The sequence below is a fragment of the Trichosurus vulpecula genome, chromosome 4 (genome assembly GCF_011100635.1).
Source record: "Trichosurus vulpecula isolate mTriVul1 chromosome 4, mTriVul1.pri, whole genome shotgun sequence".
NCBI classification, from domain to species: domain Eukaryota; kingdom Metazoa; phylum Chordata; class Mammalia; order Diprotodontia; family Phalangeridae; genus Trichosurus; species Trichosurus vulpecula.
The window spans coordinates 267,025,778-267,050,017 of NC_050576.1; the positions used below are offsets into that span (position 1 = coordinate 267,025,778).

Sequence of the window (24,240 nt, forward strand, 5' to 3'; positions counted from 1 at the left end):
GTTTTCTCCTTGGTGTATTCATTGAAGAAGTCAGCATAGTGTTAATTCATTCATTGTAGAGAAAATGTGTTAGTTCTCCTCAGTAATTTCCTCTAACAAGTATTTATTGGCGAAATGGAAGGACACTCATGATACCACCACTTTTTAAAGCATCAGTGTGATTAAATCCATTGTGGAAGGTCCTTCTGGTGAATACTTATTTGCACCTCTTTCAAGTTAACCTCCTTTGGGGGAAAAACACACACACTTCAGACAAAATAATGTCTTCTGGCCCTGTGGAGTGGCAACCAGCCTTTGCAGGTGTTCCAGGATTCTCTGGGTTCTATTTGCCAATCTTAGATCCCTGACAGAAAGCTTACCCTGAAATAAACAAGACTGATGAATGAGAGATTGGCAATGGTTCCTCATAGCATTGAAGAGACTCCTAGTGCAGATATTCTGAAAGGAGACCCCATAATGATACAAGATCAGTATAAGACAAAATAAGACCTTATCCTTTTTATTCTAAAGTGTATGTAGACAAGTTCTATTTTTAGTTGGGTGGGCAGTTTGTGTTTTGTTGGTTTGTACTGGCATGGAGCTCTGGGCCTTTGCAGGAACCCCAGGCTTGTGGTTTTGACAAACGCATCCACCAGACCAGGTCCCGAGCTACATTCCCCTCCATCCCTCGGGGGAAGAGGTGGGGCTCATGGCAGCATGGCCGTGAGCTTCAGATGGCCCTGACAGCATTAGCAGTACCACTTTTGAGTGGCACCTGCTAAGTGGCCTTCTATGTGTTGTGAAGGGGTATCAGGAGAGGCCGGAAGTCAAGTCACCTGGCTCCCCACTCACAGATATGATGGAGAATTAGAGGAGAAGAAGAAAGCAGAAGCAGGGAATGGATCTGAATCCATCTGACTATCCCAGGAGTACTTGGAGGAGGAGTCTGAAATCAGGCTTGGCCTATTTCCTGCTGCTCTTGCCAAGTGATTTGCATGGCCCTTTTGTCTGTGTGTCTGTCTGATTGTCTCTCTGTCTCTTCCACTTTCTCTGTGTCATCTCATGGTCTCCCTCTATCCCTTTAAGACTAGAGGCAGACACCATCTTCTCCATGAAACCTTTCCCGATCCCAATGACTAGTTCTCCCCTCTCAAACTACCTTGTACTTAACTACTTTGTTTATATTTGTAGCTACTAATTTTATTTATGATGTCTATTTTTATATGCACACATTGCTTCCTGCATTAGAATATAAAATCCTTGAGCACAGGGATTGTGTCATTCTCTGTACTTGTATCCTCCAAACCAGGCACAGTGTTTGGCACATAGGAAGGACTTAATAAACAACTTGTTGATTGATTAATTACTTCAAGGCTCAGATTATGTGCCACCTCCTGTGGGAATGCTTTCCTATGCTCCTCAGGTGTTGGTTTTCTCTCCCTCCTCTTCCTCTTCAAATCATCACATATGTGTACGCATGCATGTGTACATATATACATGTGTACACATATGTACATGTATGTATGTCTAGTGACATGTTTATCTACTCCAGAAGAATATAAGCTCCTTGAGGGAAGGAACTGTTTCCTTTTCCATTTGTATCACTAGTACCTGGCACATAGAAGAAGCTTAATAAAGCAATTGAATGAATACATCATGTGCAAAATTCACACACAGAGTACAATGTAAGTTTTGTAAAGATAGGGGCTATTTTAATTATTGTCTTTTCATTCCTGGCATCTAGTATGGTACTTGGTACATAGTAGGCATACAATAAATGCTGGTTAAATTAGATTAGATTGGATTGAATTGTGTATAAGAGAGACAGTCAGACAGAAAGAGAGAAAGAGAAAGGGAGAAGGGAAGAGAGAGAGAAAGGGGAAGAGAGAGAAAGGGAGAGAGAGAAAGGGAAAGAGAAAGAGAAGAGAGGAGAGAGATAGAGAGGGAAAGATAGAAGGGGAAAAAGAAAAGACAGGAAAAGAGAGAGGAGGAGGGAGGGAGAGAGAGAAAGGGGAAGAAAGACAAAGGGAAAGAGAAGAGTGACAGAAAGAGAAAGATAGAAAGGGAAAAGAGAGAAGAGGAGGAAGAGGAGGAGGAGGAAGAGGAGGAGGAGGAGGAGGAGGAGGAGGAGGAGGAGAAGAAGAAGAAGAAGAAGAAGAAGAAGAAGAAGAAGAAGAAGAAGAAGAAGAAGAAGAAGAAGAAGAAGAAGAAGAAGAAGAGGAAGAGGAGGAAGAGGAAGAGGAAGAAGAGGAAGAGGAAGAAGAAGAAGAAGAAGAAGAAGAAGAAGAAGAAGAAGAAGAAGAAGAAGAAGAAGAAGAAGAAGAAGAAGAAGAAGAAGAGGAGGAGGAGGAAAAGAGAGAGAGAGAGAGAGAGAGAGAGAGAGAGAGAGAGAGAGAGAGAGAGAGAAATTATTTTTAACCTGGATTGTTGTTTTAAACTCACTTGGTGAAGACCTAATTTGATTTGGCCAATCTCGCGAGTGAGGTGAGGGGAGATGAGCAAAGAAGACTGTTGTGACCAATATTTTGGTAAATTCCCTGTCCAAGGAAGTTACAGAAATGTAACTGTAACTCACGAATATATTAGCTAACATGAATTCTTTATAACAAATAGGTGCTGAAATTTATTTTAGCAGCCAAATAACTTATGCATCAGCAATGGAAAACTTCCAGAAATAAGAACACTGCAGTAGTGTTTACTGGCTGGAGCAACTTAGCAAATTCATAGAAAATAACATTCTCGTGAAATTATAAGAAAAAGGATTTCAAGACTATCTGGACACAGTGTTTATTCGGTTTAATGAAGCCCAGGCCTTTGAAACTCTAACTACATTTGTTTTCTATATATTAGCTCAGCTTACTTAATGATAGCTATTCATCTTCTCCAAATGTGTTTTTATTGTGTGCTTGCTTTATGGGTTGTGCTTTTGGAATGCTTAATTTTGGAGAACATAAAATAAAGTTTAAAACAAGGAGAGGTAAGCTCAGTCATTCCCTGTTAAGGAAGGTGAAGGGAACAGCCTTGGGCAACACTGACACAATCTACTGCCCATAATGCGAGATCTCTAAGGTCGTTTCCAACTTTTAAGATTCTATATGAAGGGCTCTGGGCCCTGACAATGGGGGCAGAGATCAAGGTCTCAACTTGGATGATATCACAGTATCACACACACATACCTCCTACCTTTCCAGACCAGTAAGGAAGGAACCATCCAACCATGGCCATTATGCCATTAGGCACAAGAGAATTTACCTTTCTGGTTTCTCTTTCTCATCTTCCATTGGTCAATGATATGTCCTATGTGGAGTAGTGAGAGGCAGGGATACAATCCCATTAATAATAATAGTAATAACTAGCACTTACATTAGTACTTACATAGTTCTTTAAGGTTTGTAAAGCACTTTAGACATATTTTATTATCACAATAGCTCTGATAGGTAGGCGTTATTATCCCTGCTATAATATGAGATAACACCTACAAAGTACATAGCAGAGTGCATAGCACATAATGGGCACTCAATAACTGTGTATTTTCTTCCCTCCTTTCCATCATATTTTACAGATGAGATACTGAGTCTGAGAGATTGACCAGCAGTACTAGCCACAGCAAATCCTATCAAGCCAGAAAGACTAAGTATAGCCCTAGAAATTGGCTCTGTTCTGAAGACCAGTCAAGCTAAAGCCAAAGAGACACTGTCATGTAGTGAGTAGAGTGCTGGAATTGGAGTGAGGAAGACTTAGGTTAGAATCTCACCTCAGATATTTACTCCCTGTTGTCTATACCGTAGCCCAAACTTCCTCAGTTGTCGATCACTCATTTTTCAGTTGTGTCTGACTCTTTGTGACCCCATTTGGGGTTTTCTTGGCAGAGGTACTGGGGTGGTTTGCCATTTCCTTCTCCAGCTCATTTTACAGATGAGGAAACTGAGGCAAACAGGGCTAAATGATTTGCCCAGGGTCACACAGTGTCTGAGGCTGTATTTGAACTCAGGAAGTTGAGTCTTCCTGATCCCAAGCCCAGTGCTCCACCCAGCTGCCCAAACTTCTTCTACTATGCCCCAGTTCTTCATCCAGAAGTCCACACCAGCCTTTGCCTCATTCCTCTCCAGACTTCCTCTATCAGGCTGGGATACCTTTGTCTCTCTCCTCTTCAGCTCCCTTTTATGAGTTGATTTATTCCATTTGAGTGTAAGCTCCTTGAGGGCAGGAATTGTCCTTTCTACTTGTATTTGTATTCCCAGCACTTAGCACGGCACATGATGCACAGTAAGCACTTAACGAATGCATGCTCATTTGACTGTGTGGCCCTGGACAATTATAATTATAATAAATAACAATAATAGCTAGCATTTATGTAGGGCTTTAAGGTTTGTAAAGTGATTTATACATATTATGTCATTTCAGCCTCACAGTAGCACTTGGGAGGTAGGTGCTTTTATTTTCCCCATTTTATAGCTGAGGAAACTGAGACAAACAAAAAATTAGTGACTTGCCCACAGTCACACAGCTAGTAAAAGTGTCTGAGGTCAAATCTGAACTCAGGCCTTCCTGACTCCAGGTCCAATACTCTATCCACAAAGCTACCTAGCTACAACTCGTTTACCTGCTCTGGGCCTCGATTTCTTCCTCTATAAAAGAAAGGGTCATACTCTACGACTTCTAAGAAGCTCCTAAACAGTAGATTAGCCAAAAAGAAGAAAATGAAAGGGCCACAGTCCTACCTGGCCTCCTGTCCTTAGGTGGTGTTGGTGACTGGTGGAAAAGGCTAAGAGAATGCTAGGAACGTCAGCTTTTAGATCATCCACAAAACATCCATGTAGCTGTCATCCTCTCTGTGAGTAATCCCTGTCCAGTGAGTATCACGTGGGTATGCTACTGAAGGAATTTAATGCTATCAACATTGATAGTTTCACTGTGAACAAAATCAGAAGACAGAAGGGAGCCTCCATTAAAAGGAAGGGCAGCTCTTGAGCTTCCCTTGAAGACATAAATAAGAGAAGTAGCTGGCAGACTAGTGTGACTGTGCATGCAAAGGGAACAGGAGACATTATTGCATAGAACATTTGGTTATGTCATATTACGTGTTCACAATAAACATTTCCAGTAAGACCACCAGGAAAGCCATTGAGGCTTATATACCGACATCCGTCACAGAGGATAAAAAAAGCAATTCTACAAAAACTCAATCAAGATGTCCAAATTAAATCAACATAAACTTTGATATTTGGCACTACCAATGCAAAAAGTGAATAGGTAAGGATGGCATGATATAGATAGACAGACAGATAGATAGGTTGATAGATAGATGATAAACAGAGATAAAAGATATATGTATATTTGTGTTACAGATAATACATATATTAAGGTAGTAAACTACATATATGTTTATATGTATATATGAATATATGTATGTATATATGTATGTGTGTGTACCCCTTGTCCAGGGTCCCATAGCCAGTGTGTGTCCAGGCCAGGACTTCCAAACTCTACAGCCAGCTCTGTGTCCACTACACCAGACAGCCTGGGCTGGTGAGCCCAGCCAATCTGTAGTGGACCCATTGATGTAGTTCTATAGCTACTTCTTTGGAAGGAGGGGTGGAAAAAGATGAAAAATAAAAATGACCCAAGAATATAACTAGGAAGACAAGAAGGAAAAGGGAGGGAAAAGGGGTTGAAAGGTCAAGAGCAATGTCACATTGACTGTAGTTTGGAAGAAAGAAATTAAATAGAAGTAGGTATAGAATGATTTTATATATATATATATAATATCATATATACATATATATTATATATATATACATATTTGTGTCTAATGGTAGCCATCTCTGCGGTAGTGGGGAGGGAAAAGAAGAAAAGGGGGAAAAAGAAAGTTATATGATCACTATTACATATTTAAAAAGGAATAGCAAGTACATAATAGATTTGAAGTTTCATGCGCAATCATCTTTTTTTCTATTATACTGTTATGGAAATGCTTGTTTTATTTCTTAAGTTTAGAATAAAATAAAAAAAAATTTAAAAGAAGGAAATTATAGTCAAAAGAGTGTTGATGAACTCGGAGAACAGGAAAGGATGGAGGGAGGGGCTTAGAGGTCATAGTGGGGGCAGAGAATAGATTTAAGAGGAATGAGATAAAGCCAGGAAAGGGAAGACTAGGAGATTTTAATTAAATGGATTTCAAAGTTCAAGATCCTGAAGTTAGAAAAATTTGGGGGTAATGGTGAGATTTAATGTGTGATCGAGTCTATGGATGAGTTATGGATGTGGGGATAGAGGATGTGGTTGTTGAGGAGATAGCAGAGAAGTCAGAACACTCAAAGGAACATCAACATAAATAATGAAGTCATCAGAAATAAGGGCAGGAGATGGGGAAGAGAAGACTATGATCACAGCCTGAGAAAGAAGCTAAGAATACTTGGAAGTTAGGAGTTAACAGAATCAAGTTGATAGTATCTAGAAACCAGGAATAAATTTCAAAGGGAGCCAGACTGCTAAGTCATGGTGACAGAAGGAGGAAGTGTGTGGTGGGTAAAAGATGAAATGACTGAGGAAGCAAAGGTTTGAGCTTCTGAGCATATCAATTTATTAGTCGATGCAAGCCAATTGCCTAACAAATTGGGACCAGAGCCTTTCCTCAGCTTAGGACTGGGCCGGAACAAGGGGGAGACAGACTTTTATACATTAAAAACAATCCAGTAAGACAAATTAAATAGAAGAAAGCAATTAATCAAGATACAACATTAGGCAATCTGAATTCTGATTGGAGGAAAGATTAGGGACTTTCTAAATTGGGAGGAGGAAAGTGAACAGGTGCAATCCTCTGTAATCAGAAAAGAGGTATCCCATTCCTCCTAAGTATCTATGGACAATCATAGAAACATAGAAACAATAACAGATTAACCAGTGCAGGGCCAGTTTTCAGATAAGACATACGGATTATTTGAGATACATAATTGTGAGAAAACTCCTTGTATTAATCTTTGGATCTGACTGGGTTTCAGGTCAGTGTAACCTAGGTCCTTACTTAAGGGTCTCCAAACAGCAGGTAGAGGTAGTCCAGCTTCCCAGGCATGCATTACTAGGTTCGAATAATACAATAAGCTTTTCTCCCAATTCCCACAATTGAATAAAAATTTCTCACAAGAAAGAAGTTGGACTAAACCCATAATTGAATATAAAGGGAACTGAGCTAGCTCCAGAACTGACTCACAAGACTGAGTCAGTGAGATTCTCTCAGTTCCTGCAATTAACCGCTTGCTGTCCTAATTCCCTCAATTCCCTCAATTGACAGTGATTGTTTGTCCTTTTGTCCCAGTCTGTGCTTTTAGGGGAAAGGGGTTTGTGTGTGTGTGTGTGTGTTCGTGGAGGTGGGTGAGGTTAATGAGAGGAGCAACCAGCACTAGAGAGGCACGACATGGCAGGGCATGAGGTATACCTTCTAAAGAAAGTCATCAGTGTAATAATAGGGAAAGAGTCTGAGCAGGAGTGATCTAAGCTGGAGAGGCATTTGTTTAGCTCAGAGCAGGAATTCCAAATGATAGAGAAAGAAAGGGGCAAAGGAGGAAAATGACTCCATCAGGAAAGGCTGAGCTGGATTTCTGGATGAGAGTAGAGGGTGAGGTAACAAGGTAAAGGGAGTTTTACTTGAACAAGATCTAACTCTGAAATATGAGGATTAAAGAAGCAAAAGGTAGGAATTTCTACCCAACGAGTAGGAATCAAGTAGACAGATGGTGATAGACTGAGTTAGCCTTAGACTTTTAATTTGAATTGTCTAGGAAGCAGCCTCTAGGCCTGTGGAGACATCTCAGTTGGTTGGGGTGGGTCATGAAGAGGCAGGAAGACAGAAGAATTGATAGCAATGGTGCCCAGAAAGAATGAAGGGTTCCCAGAATAAGTATTAAGTTCAGTTTCCCAGCAAACAAGCTGCTCTGTGCCTTTTCCCTGACAAGGCCCATACCGGGAATGCACTGCCTCCTCACCTCCACCCCTCAGTTTCCCAGGCTTCCTTCGAGATTCAGCTGAAAGTGTAGCTTCTGCTCAATTCCTACAATTCACCACTTGCTTTCCTAATCCCCTCAATTCTGTGTGGTTTCTCCCCACAACTGCCACCACCCCTACCATTGCCTTCCCTTTGAGAGTGAATCCCACTTACACTGGATTATCTTCTTTTTCCAATTTTTTAACATTTTTATTTAAAGTTTTGAGTTCCAAACCTGATCTCTCCTTCCCCTCCCCCTCCTTGAGATGGTGAGCAATCTGATATAGGTTATACATGTACAATTATGTAAAACATTTCCATATTAGTCGTTATATACACAAAGTCTAATAACAAATTTTAAAGAAAGAAAGTGAAAAATAGCATGCTTCAGTCTGTATTCAAACAATATCAGTTCTTTCTCTGGAGGTGGATAGTATGCTTCATCATTAATGCTTTGGGATTGTCTTGGATCATTGTATTACAGAGAATAGCTAAGTCATTCATAGTTTTTCATCAAACAATATTGCTGTCACTGTGTACAGCCTTCTCCTGGTTCTGTTCACTTCACTATGCATTGGTTCATGTAAGTCTTTCCAAGTTTTTCTGAAATCACCTGCTTGTCATTTCTTATAGCATGATAATATCCCATTACAATCATATATCACAACTTGTTTAGACCTTCCCAATTGATGGGCATCCCTTTGATTTCCAATTCTTAGCCACCACAAAAAGAGCTGCTGTAGATATTTTTGTATAAATAGGTCCTTTTCCTATTTTGGATGTCTTTGGGATATAGACCTAGCAATAGTGTTGCTGGATCAAAGGGTGTGCCCAGTTTTACAGTCCTTTGGGCACATACACTGGACTATCTTCTACACATGTAATAGTTTGTGTATTGTCTACTCTGTTATAATGGATGCCCCTGAAGAACAGGCACCAAGTTTTTGCTCTGGCCCAGTGCCTGGCCTAAGTGCTTAATAAATGCTTGTTGACTGACATTCATGGAACTGAAACTTCTGTAGGAGAGCTATCTATGGATGTTCGAGCTATGGTATAATGTGTAAAACATCTCAGAAGCTACAAGATTTGTTAGAAAAAAAATACCTGCAGGGTGGGAACCACACTTTCCTAAAGATTTTAAGCCTAAAGAAAGTGGTGGCAGTAGAATGACTTGTTTAATTTTTCATAGAATTTTTTTGCATTCGATTTTCATTTTGCTTTTAGTGGGTAGTTCCACAGCCTAGACAAAAAGAATTGCAATGCAGTTCTTGAAGAACGTTATAAAACATAAAACAAAAAGAAGCTAAGAGAAGCTCTCAAAAGGGAGAGCCAAGAAATAAGGGAGACATTATGGCATGGTAGAGGGAGCTTCCACACTGGAGGTTCTCCACACCCAGGAAATCCCAGGTGATTTCATCTAATCAGGAAGCTCCTGGTGAGGAAATTCTTCCTATCAATGAAGATCAGCAACCATTCTGGAGCCTAGTTATCTGGAGGAGAGTTTATATGGCTGCCCAGAGTCATGTAGCCAGTATGTCGGGAGCAGGATTTGAACACTCAGGTCTTCTTGCTTCCTCTCTTGCCACTGTGTGTGGGAGGGTGGATGGGGGGGAGTGGTTGGAGAGAGAAAGAGAGAGAGAGAGGGAGAGAGAAAGAGAGAGAGAGAGAGAGAGAGAGAGAGAGAGAGAGAGAATAAAAGAGAAGAAGGAAGGAAGGAGGGAAGGAAAGAAGGAACAAAGGAACGAAGGAAGGAAGTTTCATAAGTATAACATATGGATATCTTTCCATGATCTAACAAATAGTGTCATATCTTACTGACTCATAATGATTAGGAGAAAAGTCGATCTGAGGTAGTAGAGAGAAAAAACATTATAGAGTTCAAATTTTTAATTTTATTTCATTCAATAATTAACATTTTTTCAATCCCTCATCTTCTTGTCCTGGGGGGGAAGGGAACAAAATCTAGCATTTTTTAAAGAACTATAAGTCTAGTACTTTTAAAAACACATCAGCTCAAAGTAGATTAACAAAGTGCTGCCTTGTAGGCAACATCTTTAGGGTGCTTATTTTAACAAATATCTTTAGGAATTTAATTAGCATAGCAATTGTTTATATGAAAATTATTGTTTCTGAAGTTCTTGAAAACATTTTTTCTAAGTATTTTAATGATTCCCTCTGCATCCTTATTCACACTCTTAACTTGCTTTCTCTGTGAGAAAAAGGTTTTCCTAAGCCAAGATAAACTTTACCCTTAGTCTTGACAGTTTTAAAGAGCATAAATTATTAATTGATGAAATCCAAATGAAGTGCTGGTCAGTGAAATATTTAATCAAAATATTTCTCTAAGAATCAAATGAAAAACAAAAGTATGACAAAGGGGAGAAAGAAAGGGGCTTGTTGTCCACAGAGTGGAACTGAGTCTATACCAACTACTACTTCCCCTGAATTGACCAGTTGGGGGCGTTGTTATTTTTTTCTTTTGTTACTGAATTGAATTGATCAGTCAACATCTATTCCTTGAGTTCCTGCCGTTCCAAGTCTCAGTCTATTCAATCCAAAGGATTGGGCTGTTCAATGTAAACTTAAAGGGTATAGCTAAGCTTTTATGGTTTATTTTCTCATCCTTCTTTTAAGATCCTATTCCTAGGAGATTTGTGAATGTGGAACAAAATTGAATGAGGCCACAGATTCTCATTAAGGGCGTCTAATGCCAGATTATTTTGAAATCTGTTCATCCCAAGTAGCACTGTGTTGAATGTGTATAATTAGACACAGCAAGGCAAGGATATCCTGCCACATTACTGAGAATCATAACTTGAGAAAGAAAAAGAAAAAAACTAGCAACTACCCAATTTCTAAAAAATAGCTTAAGCATCAAAACCAGGTTCATTGTTTTCTATAAAAATGTTGGATTACTGCCTGAAGTAAAAACTGAAGAAAATATAGAAAACAAAAGTTACCACCATGAGAGGGCTATAGAGAGAAAACTGTTGAAAGCTTTTCTTACACTGGCTGTGATGATATTGCCCATACCAGTACAATTAGGAATTTTCGTGCCTGGGACAAGGAGAAAAAGGGAGTTGAGATAGATGTGGAAGGGAAACTGAGATAGGGGGAAGGAAAGGAAGTGTGCCATTGGAGACACCCTAAGGTTTCTACTTTACTCGAAGACTAACCAATACAAGGAAAATGTGAAGGGGGGACAGAGTGGCTTGGAGGCCAGGTTTGTAGTTTCTGGGCATGTGATCACCCAAGGAAGAAAATATATGCCCCAAGAGTTCCTTTCTGTATTTCCTCAACTTGAGTGAAGGTCTCAGGTACCTAGTTATGGCTATAGAGTCCTCTATAAGTAACTAGTTTTTCTTTAAGGTATGAAAAAGTCTAATTTTTTTTATCAACAAATTGGTTTTAACTGTCTCAACCATTGCTATTGATAAACATTAGCTATTTTAATAAAAAGAATGAGTAAATCAAGTCAAGCTTCCAACTGGCCAAACTGAAATAAGACCTCTGCTTGAATTTCAATTCCCATGGCTTAGCACAGATCTTGGCACATCAGAAGAGCTTAATAAATGCTTGTTGACTTGTTTCAACACCTAGAACATCTTGGATATATTTATTTCAGTGATCCTAGATTTTGTCAGTCTGGCTCTTCCCTCCAAGGATACAGTTCGTAAGATTATAGAAGTTATCTCCTAGTAACCAAGTAACTTTCTGATCAGCCTCTTCCCATGTAACTGAGTTAGTTCTTGGAGAACACAACCATAGTACACTGGGTGGGCCCATTCTTAAAGCCATTCCGGCTAGGTAGTCACCACAGAGCCTATGTTTCACTGACACAGGATCGGAAAACTCAGTCATTTCTATATACCCCTCAATGAGGCGTTGGATTAGGACAAGTGACAGAGTAGCCACTTAATAAACAATTAAATGGAATGGAATTCATGGCCCCTGAAAATGGCAACTGTAGATTACTTTTGCAGCAGCTCAATAGGGGGTGGAAACCCTGGTGTTCTTAATAATTATATATCTGTTTTTCTCTCGTAAGTGGAAAATAGATGAAGATCCAAAAACCCAGAGGAAAATAAAACCGGAGGGTGATTTTTTAAAAAAGGTAGTGTCTTTGCAATCTGTAAATAATCCCAACCATATTCCAACCAATAAATAAGTAATCTAGAAAGGCTTATGTACTAGAAAGAATATTGTATGTGTAGTTAGAGGATAGGTTCAGGTCCCTGTTCTGCTACTTAATATCTGGATAAAGTCAGACAGGTTGTCTAGGTTCTTTGAGCCTTAATTTCCTCATTTGTGAAATGCTAAATATGATTACCACTTCACTTGGATTGTGGTGAGTGTCAAATAAAATTACATATATAAAGAATTGAATAAATGTAAGCTATTACTGGGACAGCTAGGTGATTCAGTGGATAGAGTGCTGGGCTTGGAATCCTCTTCCTGAGGATTCCACCCTCAGACACTTACTAGCTGTGTGCTCCTGGGAAAGTCACTTAACCCTCTTTGCCTCAGTTTCTTCATCTGTAAAATGAGCTGGAGAAGGAAATGGCAAATCACTCTAATATCTTTGCCAAGAAAACCCCAAATGGGGTCATGACTGGAAAATGACAGAACAACAACAAAGCTATTATTGTTTGAGACAAGTAGCTAAAAGCTTAGCCTTGATATATGTGCATTAAATATTAAAAGCTAGTAAGCTCAATTTTAAAAGACAAAAATAACTTGTGACTAACTGAAGATGAAAAGCTTTCCTATTGACCTAGAAAAAAAGCCATCTAGATGGCACAGAGGATAGAGCATCAGGCCTAGAGTAAGGAATACCTGAATTTCAAATCTGGCCCAAACACTTACTAGCTGTATGATCCTGGGCAAGTCACTTAACCCCATTTGCTCCAGTTTCCTCATCTATAAAAAGAGCTGGGAAAGGAAATGGCAGACCATACCAGGATCTCCACCAAGAAAACCCCAAATGGGGTCACAAAGTGTCAGACATGACTGAAAAATGACTGAACAAAAGTAAGCTCCATTTTAAAGGACAAAAGTAACTTGTGACTTCCTGAAGATGAAAAGCTTTCCCACTGACCTAGAAAAAGCCATCTATACTCCTTGCCTCTACCATCTCCACTTCAATTCACTTCTGAATGCCTCGCAGTCTGCCTTTTAGCTCAATTACTAAGCTGAAACTGCCCTGTCCAAGTTATAACTCTCCTAATTTCTAACTCCAATGGCTTTTTCTGAGTCCTCATCCTTTCTGGCTTCTTAGCAGCATTCAATATCGTTGACCACTCCCTCCTCTTGGTGACACTCTCCTTCCTAAAGTCTGTGTGACACTGGTCTCACTTAGTTCTCCTCTTGCCTATTCGACCAGCCTTTTTCAGTCTTCTTTGGTTGAGTCATCATCCATGTTCCCCCAAGGTGTTCTGTACCCCCTTCTCTTCTCTCTCCACACTTCCGTACTTGCTGATCTACTCCCATGAGCCCAATTATGCTCTCTATGAAGAGAACTCCAAGAAACTAATGATATGTTCACTTTCAGATCCCTATGGGATACCCAGGAAAGTATAACAGGCTGAGAAGTTGAGAGAGACTTGTGGAAGAGACCTCTGCAAAGAATAAGGAGGCAATTTATCTCTTCCCTACACCTTTACCATGTAGTTTCAAAGCAGAGCTATTCATTCAGTAGGAGATATTGCATCCATAAGGGAAAAGAGACACACATTCCAGACAGAAAAAGATATAGAAACTTCTACCCAAAGGAAGAAATAGTCTCGAGGAGTGTGACCCCTGGCAACAGAGAAAAGAATCCAGCCATGGAGGAGATCAGACCTTGGCAACTCGATTAAACCACCCACCAGGCAGAAACACTGTATCCAAGAGGAGTTTCATGTGAAGTCTTTGAATAGAAAAAAAGACTTCCACACCTTACAGGACCAGAAGTTATGTATTAATTTTGCATGTATCCCACCCATCTACCTCCCTCCCATTCTATTCTAAGTTTGAGTCTAGTCTTTTGAAGTTACTGTTTCCATTTTAGTAAATGCCTCTTTTAAGTGAAACTAATCTATTGACTGATTGTTAGTGGGAAGCCCATTGGTAGGGATTCACGAGCTAGAGCATCTGGCATTCAGATCCACAGAGTTACCCCAAGGTATCAAGTAACAACTTCTGTAGACCCAGTTCTTAAGTATGAGTGAAGTTACAATAGGGATGCTAAACATTTACTTGTCATATCCTCCCAATGAAACATAAAATTCTTACAGATCAAGAAAACACACATGCACATATACATACACACATACACGTGTGTGTATGTGTTTCTGTTTTGCCTTTTTGTTCCCGATGTCTTGCGTGTAACAGATATTTGGTAAATGCTTGTTGGCTTGGATAAGATTGGACCAGATTATCCTGACATTCCTACTATTGGTTCTGAGGCATTTTCCTTGTATTACTTTGACGACAGTGTTTGCTTAGGTCACATGACCCAGCACGTGAACTGTGAGCTTAGGGTAAACAGGAAGAGAATGAGCATTAATATGGTGTCCCCTATGTGCCAGGCACTGTAGAAATGCTTTACAAAGGTTATGCCAGAATAATCAATGATTCTGAAAGACCAGAAAGACTATCTTGCAAAAATAATGTCTTCTTGGATCAAAGATTTCCTAGAATATTGGTTTTAAATAATGTTTCGGATATGGCTTGGGTTTTGTCTGGTTCTTTGGTCACTGGTCAACGTGCAGCTAAATTAGGTATTATAGCTACAAATACATCTTGAGTTGTAAATAAGTTAGACTAAAAAAACAACAGTGCTTGGCCAGTCAGGAGGGATGTCTGCAGAGATGCTTACCTAACATGACAATTTATATATGAAGATGAGTTTTCACAAACTTCTAGCACAAAGTCCAGAGCCTAAAGGGCCTCTCTCATACCATACTTTACAGTGGCCTCTGAACAACCCTCTATAATCCCTTTATTTGGCAGAGGGGAGATGAATTCCATTTTCTCCCTAAATGTTTCAGTGAATGTTCTAAGGACAGCTTTTGGGAGCATTCCTCAATGCGGCTCCTTATTAGCCCATTTAGCAAAGTAAATTCTGATATGCCTATTGTGTTCTTGCCACATAAAGTGGTTAACAGATTCCTAGAATGAGTCATTTACATTTTACCAGCTAGAAATTATGAGCATTTAATGAATGTCCCCTCATCAGTCATTTTAATGAGCCTCTTTCTCTTGGGTTTGAAATATATCTATCATTATCATGTTTTTAGTGAAAACTACACTTGTCCATCTTTCAAGTTAAGTGATGCCCAAGGAAAAAAATGTGGTCTGAGCTCTCGAATTGGAATCTGTAAGAATTTAGGGACCTCAAGGACAGACTGCATAACTACTATATATGCCAGCTAGCTCCAGTCCTGGATTAGCTATTTCCTTAGATAACTCTGAAATCATGAAATGAAGAATAGGCCTGGAATCAGGAGATACCAAGTTCAAATCCTGCCTGCAACACTTATTGATTTTGCAACACGGGGCAAGTCATTGGGCCTCTCTAAGCCTCAGTGTCTTCATCTATAGAATGGGGATACCATGGCTAATGGGATATTTGTTTTGCATGTCTTCCTGTTTTTGTATTTCTTTCTTTATTTGTATTTCTTGCCTTCTCAATGGGAGAGTGGGGAGAGGGAGAGAATTTGGAACACAAAATAAAATTAATAGAACAGGAATATCATTACATCCTGTACCTACCTAACTGAATGGTTGTGATGATCCTATGAGATCTGCATAATGATTTCCCCTGACTACAATTGTTTTGACTTGCTAACCGGGATGACCCTTTGCAGGGGGTGGTAGGACTCGCCATTGCCAGATGGTATCCATCATTGCCACGTAGCATCCTTAAAGACGACCTCAGTAAAAATGAAGTCACCACAGAGCGGAATCCAGATTAACGGTCCTGGTTTGTTGTGTTTCAGCTATTTGAGTTCATGAACTTCTTGGCGGAGAATGTCATCTTCTGCTACATGGGCCTGGCGCTGTTCACATTCCAGAATCACATATTTAACGCTCTTTTTATACTTGGAGCATTCGTATCCTTTACTAAAAATATTTTCAAGCACAACCCACCAGATATTTAGCGAAAGGAGCCAGCGGCTTGTCAGTCTGATTCTTGGGTGGAAATAAATATTCGAGCTGTTAACTGGTGTTCAGGGCATGAGTTCAAATCTAGGGAGGAAATGTCATTTCTATTACTGAAGTGCCTGAAAATACAAGGGGCCTGTAGGAGCCTGGAACCCTGGTTGGGGTTTAGTGGTTCAGAGTAAGAGGATTGGAATGTTGAATTGTTCTTAAAGCAGGGGTGAGAGAACTTGCAGCAACTACAGGATAGAAAGTTGAAGATTATACCTGACTCTTCTTCATATTCCCTGAGCACAGGGCATAGAAAATTAGGTTTAATGTACAAATGGAATCAGGTTGGGTATGAGGAAAGACTTCTTGGCCATCAGTGTGGTTAAGCTTTGCAACTGCTCCCAAGAGTTTATACAGAGTGTCCCTCATTCACGCATTCAATAAATATTTATTAAGTGCTTTCTGTGTGTCAGGCACTATGTTAAGAGCCAGGGATACAAAAAGGAGGCAAAAGACAGTCTCTGCCCTCAAAGAGTTTACAGTGTAATGGAGGAAAAAACATGTAAACAAATATATAAAAAGCAAGCTATATATAAAATAAATAGGAAATAATTAAAAGAAGGAAAGCCCTATGATTAAGAGGGGTTAGGGAAGGCTTTGGGTAGAAGGTGGGATTTTAGTTGGGGTTTAAAGGAAGCTGGGGGGGGTCAGTAGTGAAAGGGGATCAGGGAGAGCATCCCAGGCATAGAGGATAGACAAAGAAAATGCCCAGAACCAAGAGATGAAATGTCACTAGATCAAGGAGAACACATGGAGGAGTAAGGTAAGAGGGGGCTGCCTTAGGAAGGGCTTTTTATGCCAAACAGAGCATATTGTATCTGCTCCTGGAGGCATTGGGAAGCCACTGAAGTTTATTGAGTAGGGGGATAACATGATTGGACCTGCAGTTTAGACAAATCACTTTAGTGGTTAAATGGAGAATATATTGAAGTGTGGAGAGACTTGAGGCAGGCAGACCCACCAGCAGGCTATTGCAATAATCAAGGCATGAGGTAACGAGGGACTGTACCAGGCTGGTGGCAGTATTAGAGGAGAGAAGGGGGCATATTGGAGAGATGATAAAAAGGTGAAATCAACAGCCTGGCAACAGCTTGAATATAGGAGTATTATTAAGCCCTTACTATATTCAAGATGTCGTGTTAACTGCTAGGGATGGGGCAAAAGATGGAGTTTTGTTTTAGGCATGTTGTGTTTGAAATGCCATCTAGTTCATGAAGTCCAATAATATGTTGGTGACGTGGGATTCAAGAGAGAGGCTAGGGCTACATAGATGTAACTGAGAGTTATCAGCATAGCAGTGACAGTTGAACCGATGGGAGCTGATGAGCCCACTCCATGAAATAATGTAGAGAGAAAAGAGAAGAGGGTCCAGAACACAGTTATTAGGGAACCTCCACATTCAGTAGGCATTTGCTATGAGAAAGGAGTATATTAGGGAAAGGAGTCATTGAGAAGCAACAAGAGAGAAAAGGAAAAATAAAACGTATGTGTGTATGTGAATACACACACACACAGTTAGATAGAAGACCCTTTAGTGATAGGGAATATGGTAGAAAAGGGGCAAATATACAACAGTAGAAAAGTGCAGGAGACTGTGAATAATCCAATTTGTCTAGACAGAACAACTCTGCTAGTAACTACCTGTGTGACCCTGGGCAGCACCCTTATGGATGCATAAGAACAGCAAGGTCCCTACATTACTAGTAAAGGCAGGTAGATGGCACCATAGTGCACAGAGCTCTGGACCTGGAATCAAGAAGACCTGAGTTCAAATCCAGCCTCAGAACTTTACTAGTCACTTAATCATTATCTGCCTCAGTTTCCTCAACTGTAAAATGGGGATAATAACAGCCCCCATCTCACAGGATTGTTTTGAGTATCAAACGAGATAAAAATTAAAAAGTACCTGGCATAGTGCCTGGCATACAGTAGGAGCTATATAAATGCTTATTTTCTCCCTAGTTTTTGTTTTACTTTGTTATAAGAGAGTAATGGGAGTAATCTGTAAATGCTGGTAATGTATAAACAAAACTTTAAGTGTAAAAATTAAAAACAAAACCATAAGAAGGCAATCTGGCAGCATTATGAAGGATGGAGGGGGTAGAGAGTCAAAGGGGGAAGCTGTTGCAAAAGTCTAGGCAGGTGGTAATGAGGCAAATTCATAAGAAAATGAATGTGTTCGCATGTCGGCTTTTAACTGCTAGGCCTAGAATCCAAGAGTATCTATTAAAACAGCTTTAGTATTACAAGCACAGCCCAGCACGACCAAGAAAAAATTAAATGTAGCAAAGAAAAAAGAAGAGGGAAAAAAGATTGCTAGACACAGACAATATAAACCGACAGCAAATGAAATGGTAATCATGACTCGAAGTACATAGAGTCTCCCTAAAGTGCTGCTTGGGGAGGTAATGCTGTTTCCAGTCGAGCGGCTCATGCTTCATATTTTACAGCAAGGCGGAAGATGTCAGTCGTCTGAGATACAAATGGGATGAGGAAATGGAGAGTGATTGAAAGAGGATAGGGACAAGGCTACGTCCAAAAGCCGTCCAGCAGCCTGTGATATTTATGGAGTGGAATCAGGAACATAGCAAAATAGGAATTTCTGAAGCCAGTTTCATGATTACTGCCCTATTTATCCCCCATTTGTGTGTGTGATGATATATTGCCAAAAACCGGTGTCATAATTTTCCCCTCATTGCCATATTTTCCTCAACATTCTCTTGCATTTGCCTGACAGTTAGCAATTTTTATAGCAAGAGCCTGCAACATCTATCCCCTCTCCTTCATCTTGAATTTGGGCCGGAAACAGAAGATCCCCTGGAACTTTCAGCACATGATGATGTTCTCAGGTATGTGTGTCAATCCCATTAACATCCATGCCCCTGTTCCTTTCCAGCCTCTCCCAGGAGGCAAAGGGCCGGGAGCAGCAGCATCTGTTTTCTCTTCCTTACCTACAGTACGTTAGGACCCTGCCCAGGCTCATTAAGTCAGACACAGCACCAGGAGGGATGCTCTCTCAGTAAAGATAAGGATAAGATCTCTCTGAGGAATGTCTTGTATTAACTGCATCTAGCTGCCACCTAGTTCAGAACAGAGAGTGGGGTTGGACAAGCCTCACTTATAAGGTCCATTGTGGGATCATTGTCTTGTCCAGGAATTTGAATTATAAGCATGCCGGCCCAATGATGCATGCTAATCAGAATGCAGCTGGTGCCTGCCAAAAAGTAAATTACTTGCTATAGCCCATTCTCCATGGACTCCCCCCTCTTCATCAACAGGTCTTACCGCCCCTGACAGTTGACAGGCAAGCTCTGATTGTTTAAACAAATTGCTGAAAATCTTTTGAAGTCTCTTCTTTAAAGCAACAGAAAATTAACTCAGTGATGGCGAATGATACCAGATCTACAGTACAAGACAGTTCACTTTTCTGTCTTACCCAATTCTCCTACATCCAGGGTTCTTAACCTGGAATCCATGAACATTTTCCCACCTATGTTTTGAAAACTGTATTTCAATATAATTGGTTTGTTTTGTAATACTATGTACTTTATATGCATTTGAAAACATTATTCCTAGATGGGGACCGTAGGCTTCAACAGACTGTCAAAAGGATCCATAGCACAAACAAGGTTAAGAATACCTATTCTTCACCAACCTTTCCATTTGCCCAGGAGCCTGTTCCACGCATGTGCTTTTACCTCTGTGTTTGTCCCTATGCACATTGGTACCAAGCACCTGAAATGCACGTTTTAGAGCCAGAAGAAGCCTTAGAGAGAGGGAGCAGTGGAAAGAGATCTGGGTTTAGTCAGAGGAGTGGAATTCTACTCCTGACTGCCACTTACTGTGTGGCCGTGGAGATGTTATCTGTCCTCTCAAAACCTATATTTTCTCATCTGTAATAATGAATAATTGGATTGGATGACCTGTAGGGTCCATTCAGGCTCTAAATCTGTGATCCTCTGATATAGTCTAGTCACCTCATTTGACATATGAGTAAACTGAGGTACAGGAAGATTCCTTTGGTATAAATTGCAGAGCTGAGATTGAAAACACAAATCCTCTGGATTCCAAATCCAATTCTCTTTCCACCATCAATTAATGAATGAACATTTATTAAGCAGTTACTATGTACCAGGCACTGTGCTGGGCATACAAAAAAAAGTATAGTCCCTGCCTCAAGAATCTCAACTCTCCATAGTTCCATCAGGGCAAAACAAAAAACAAAAAACCCAGAAACAAAAAATATGAATCAGTGGCTAAGGGAGACAATCTCCCTTACATTGTCCAACCAAGTGCCTCCCAACATGCCAAGAAGAGGTCACTCTTGGAGTAGAAGGCCTCTCTGGTCCTCAGAGCCCACCAGATGTACACTTGGCCTCCCACTCACTGGGAGAGGTAGTTTAAAGCTGATCCACTGATAGCTAAATCATCATCTCAATCTGAAGAGTGCATTTCTGACGATGCTAATATAATAATAACAATAATAACTTCCATTTATTTAGCCCTTTATATAGTTTACAGTTTAATAGCCACCTGTCTGCGGTTGGATGGCTTGGTTGATTGGCAGTGAATCTGCACACAGCTGTGCATTTTCCAGAACACCTGGCACCTAATGGCAGGAGGGAATTGGTAAAGGGAAGAGAAGAGAGAAAAGCTGAAGAGTTTTAGTTAAGAACCAGTCCAACATTCAAACATAAACTGCAGTGATGAGAAAACTTCTGCTCTGGAACCCTAAAGATCTTGTTACAGGTGCATGAAAAGAGATAGCTTGGAGAATGAACCAGCTCTGAAATCTGGAAGACCTGGGTTTGAGTCACCTCTCTGACCTTTATTGGCCATTTTGGCCATGAACAAACTATTTAAGGTCTCAGTGCACCCAGACAACTTCTTTTTCTTCATTTTCCTTTCTGAGCATTTATTATCTCTATCTCCCACTGCCCCCTTTTTTACGTTCATATGGGTCCTTTTCCTCTTCCTTTGATCTCTTTAGGGCTTAGGGCTATAGTTGGTCCAATGGTCAGTACAATTTAGGAACTTTTGGAGCGTAGTTCTAAATTGCTTTTCAGAATTGCTGGACCATAACAGCTCCACTAAGTGCATTAGTGTGCGTATTTTCCTGCAGCTCCTCCAACATTTGTTATTTTCCTTTTTCTTCATCTTTGCCACTGTGAAGAGTATAAGGTGGAACCTCAGAGTAGTTTTTTAATTAGCAATTTTCTAATCATTATTGATTGGGAGCATCTTTTCCTGTGGCCATTGATAGCTTAGATTTCTTCCTTTGAAAACTGCCAGGAGGCTTTCTGAGACTGTAATTTACAGATAAGTAACCGAGATGCATGAGCGGAAGGAATTTCTACATAGGGAGTTCCTCACACCAAAGAAATCGCACTTCTGGATTAAAATGAAAATGTGTAATGATTGCCCTATCATATTTTGAGAAACATTTATAGAATCAGGAGAACAGTGCATTCTCTTTCTATATAAAGCTTCAGGATATCTACTAAAAACAGCAATGACTTATTTTTTAAACCAAATTTTAATTCTCAGATAGTTATCTTTGTGTATTTGAGGCAGAGCTTAAGGCTCTTTAAATTAATGTTAGAATATGAAGTGTTGGTTACCTGAGTGGTTAACTACAATCTTGATAAGTCCACTTTATATATGGTTTTCCAAATTTAGTTCTGAACTTCCAATTTTTGGCTTGAAGCCATAGACTGGTAACTGGGTAAGAACTCCATGATGTCACAACATACCTAGACCATCTTCATTACAGAGGCATGGTGAAATACACCTGTGAGGAAGGAGTGATCTCATCAAATTAAGAGGGTCAAAGTACTAGGTCTATTTCTTACAGAGTTCTGATGTTTTCCGTAACTGCAGAGTGTATTTCAATAAGAGCTAACATTTAGATAGTGCCTTAAAGTTCTCAAACTGACATGCACACACATACATATATGTACTGAGGCTGAGGGAAATTGAGTGACTTGCCTAGTGTCACCCAGAGAATTTTTGTTGTTTGTGCTTCATTTTTGAAGAGGACCACAACATCAGGAAGGTGATGCCATCACATGCAAGTGAATTGGATTTAAGTGAGGGAGAGCTGTGCAAGGTCACTAGCCTCACTTTCTCCTCCAGAGCCATCTGGGTCCAGTGGCCAGATGTGGATCAGGATGAATGGAAATGGCCCTGAATGCAGGGAGAGACCTTGTCCTTTTTAAGCTAAGGTCTTTAACAGGTGTCAGTTTGACTGAGGTAACACCTATTCGGTGATTGAGGCTAGGTAAGAAATGAAGCAGAGAATAAGTGCCTGAGCAAGGATTTGAATTACAGCCTTCCTGACTCCAAGTCTAGCACTCTGCCCACCATCCAGCTGCTTTTATTTTACAAAGTGAGTCACATAGATTCTTTCAGATAATACTCACCTATATGAACCCTATATGGAAGGTAATATACACATTTGAGACAACGAACATCTAAAAACAAGGGACCATAGAAAGTAACTTACAGAAATTCTTTGCTGACCTAGCATAGACTTAGCCAGACATAATTTTAAAAGATTACTCTATCTCATCTACTGAATGGTACCTGACATTGGCACCTGTGCAAAGTCTCATTAAGTGTATTAAAATGAGACCCTGCATTCACAATCAGCAAATACTAGCCTATGTATTCAGGTTGTCTGAAAAATGTAGATTTTGTTCTCTGAGAGTCAGTGGGTAGTTAAGAGTTGATCAAGGAAGTTTACACTTCAGGAAGGAATTCTAAAGCCTTCTTTAAAATTCAAGGTCAGGGACAGCTCTGGTGTATCATGTGTCACCCTGCACAAAGAGCTTCAGAAGAATGCAGCACTTCCCCCCAACTTTTCCTGCTGTTCCCAAGAGCAGCCCCAGCTAATGCTGTGAGTAAGCAGTCTGTCCTCAGTATTCAGTTCCCTTGAAACAAAAAAAGCAAGGCCTTGTGGTTTACATTGGAGGAGGAAAGATGGGCTCCATACAAATTAGCCTCACTATTGAGGTGGCTCAGATTATGAAAGCCCAAATTCTAGTCTTAATTCAAAGCCACGTGCTACTATTTTTGCTTAATTTAAACAGGAGCCAGAGTCACTGAAAGGAAGGCAGGAAAATGGCAGGACCAAAGCAGTACTGGCAGCCATCCTGAAAGATGTCCCCATTTGGATGCTGGGTTTCCATTTCCAAACTGTTGTTTGGGGTGGGAAGGGAGAGAAAAGAGGGAGGAGGTTTGCAAAGGAGGGAGGATGAGATGAAAGGAGGTCAGTGAAGCAGCCCTACAATTAGAAACCAAAATGTGTGTGTCAGCTTATTTTAGTGTTAAGATGACTCACTTTCCCAGATCTCCTTAGTACACCAGCACATATGTCATGTTCCCCTATGAGAAGCCTTCAGAACCCATGCCCAAAGTTGTTGTACCAATTACAGGAAGGGAGGAATAAAACATAATAGTCTGTAACAAGAAAAAGCCCCAAAGAATCTCATCAATTGAGCAAAAGATAAAAATAAAGATTAGTATCTGCAGGCAAAGAGAAATCAACAAAAAATTATTTTAAAGAAAACATTCTAATATATCTATTGGCTAAGCAAAGTTCTTCTTGGTTGTCCCCAGTTCCCACTGAAATCAGTGGGGAGAGTACCTGCCAATATGGCTGCCTAAATTGGAGACAGCTTACCCAGTTCCCCCATACCTACTCCAAAAGTTCACTCTAGACTGAATCATGAACTCAAGAAAGAAAGTGAGATCAAGAAAGCCAGAGAGAAACTACCGTAAGTCACATCTTCCATCCCAGAACTGCACAAAATGCCAGGAATAAGTCCAAGGCCAATAGGAAAAGGGACCCCCTCCTTCAGTATAAAAGTACAGTGTGACCAGAGACAGAACACATGTAACTGTAAGGCTCTATGTTTGGTGGTGGGTGAGCTGCCCTAAATAAAACCTCAGTATGATAGGAAAGCCATAGGACACTGAAGACGTGACTAAAACTTACTGCCCTCAGATGCCTTGAACCCTTGACCTGGTCCCCTTCAGTGCACCATTTAGTGCATCTGAGTTAATTTGCTTTAGACAAAGAC

The 24,240-nt window shown here is 40.3% G+C and overlaps 1 protein-coding gene across 2 annotated transcripts in view; it reads left to right on the plus strand.

Annotated features, from left to right (window-relative positions):
* SLC9A9 (solute carrier family 9 member A9) overlaps positions 1 to 24,240 on the plus strand; it is a 755,878-nt gene that overhangs the window by 457,492 nt on the left and 274,146 nt on the right. For both annotated transcript variants that reach the window (XM_036758117.1, XM_036758118.1), the window contains exons 10-11: positions 15,943 to 16,056; positions 18,894 to 19,005. In XM_036758117.1, the coding sequence (XP_036614012.1) occupies positions 15,943 to 16,056; positions 18,894 to 19,005 (226 nt within the window). The remainder of the gene's footprint in view (positions 1 to 15,942; positions 16,057 to 18,893; positions 19,006 to 24,240) is intronic.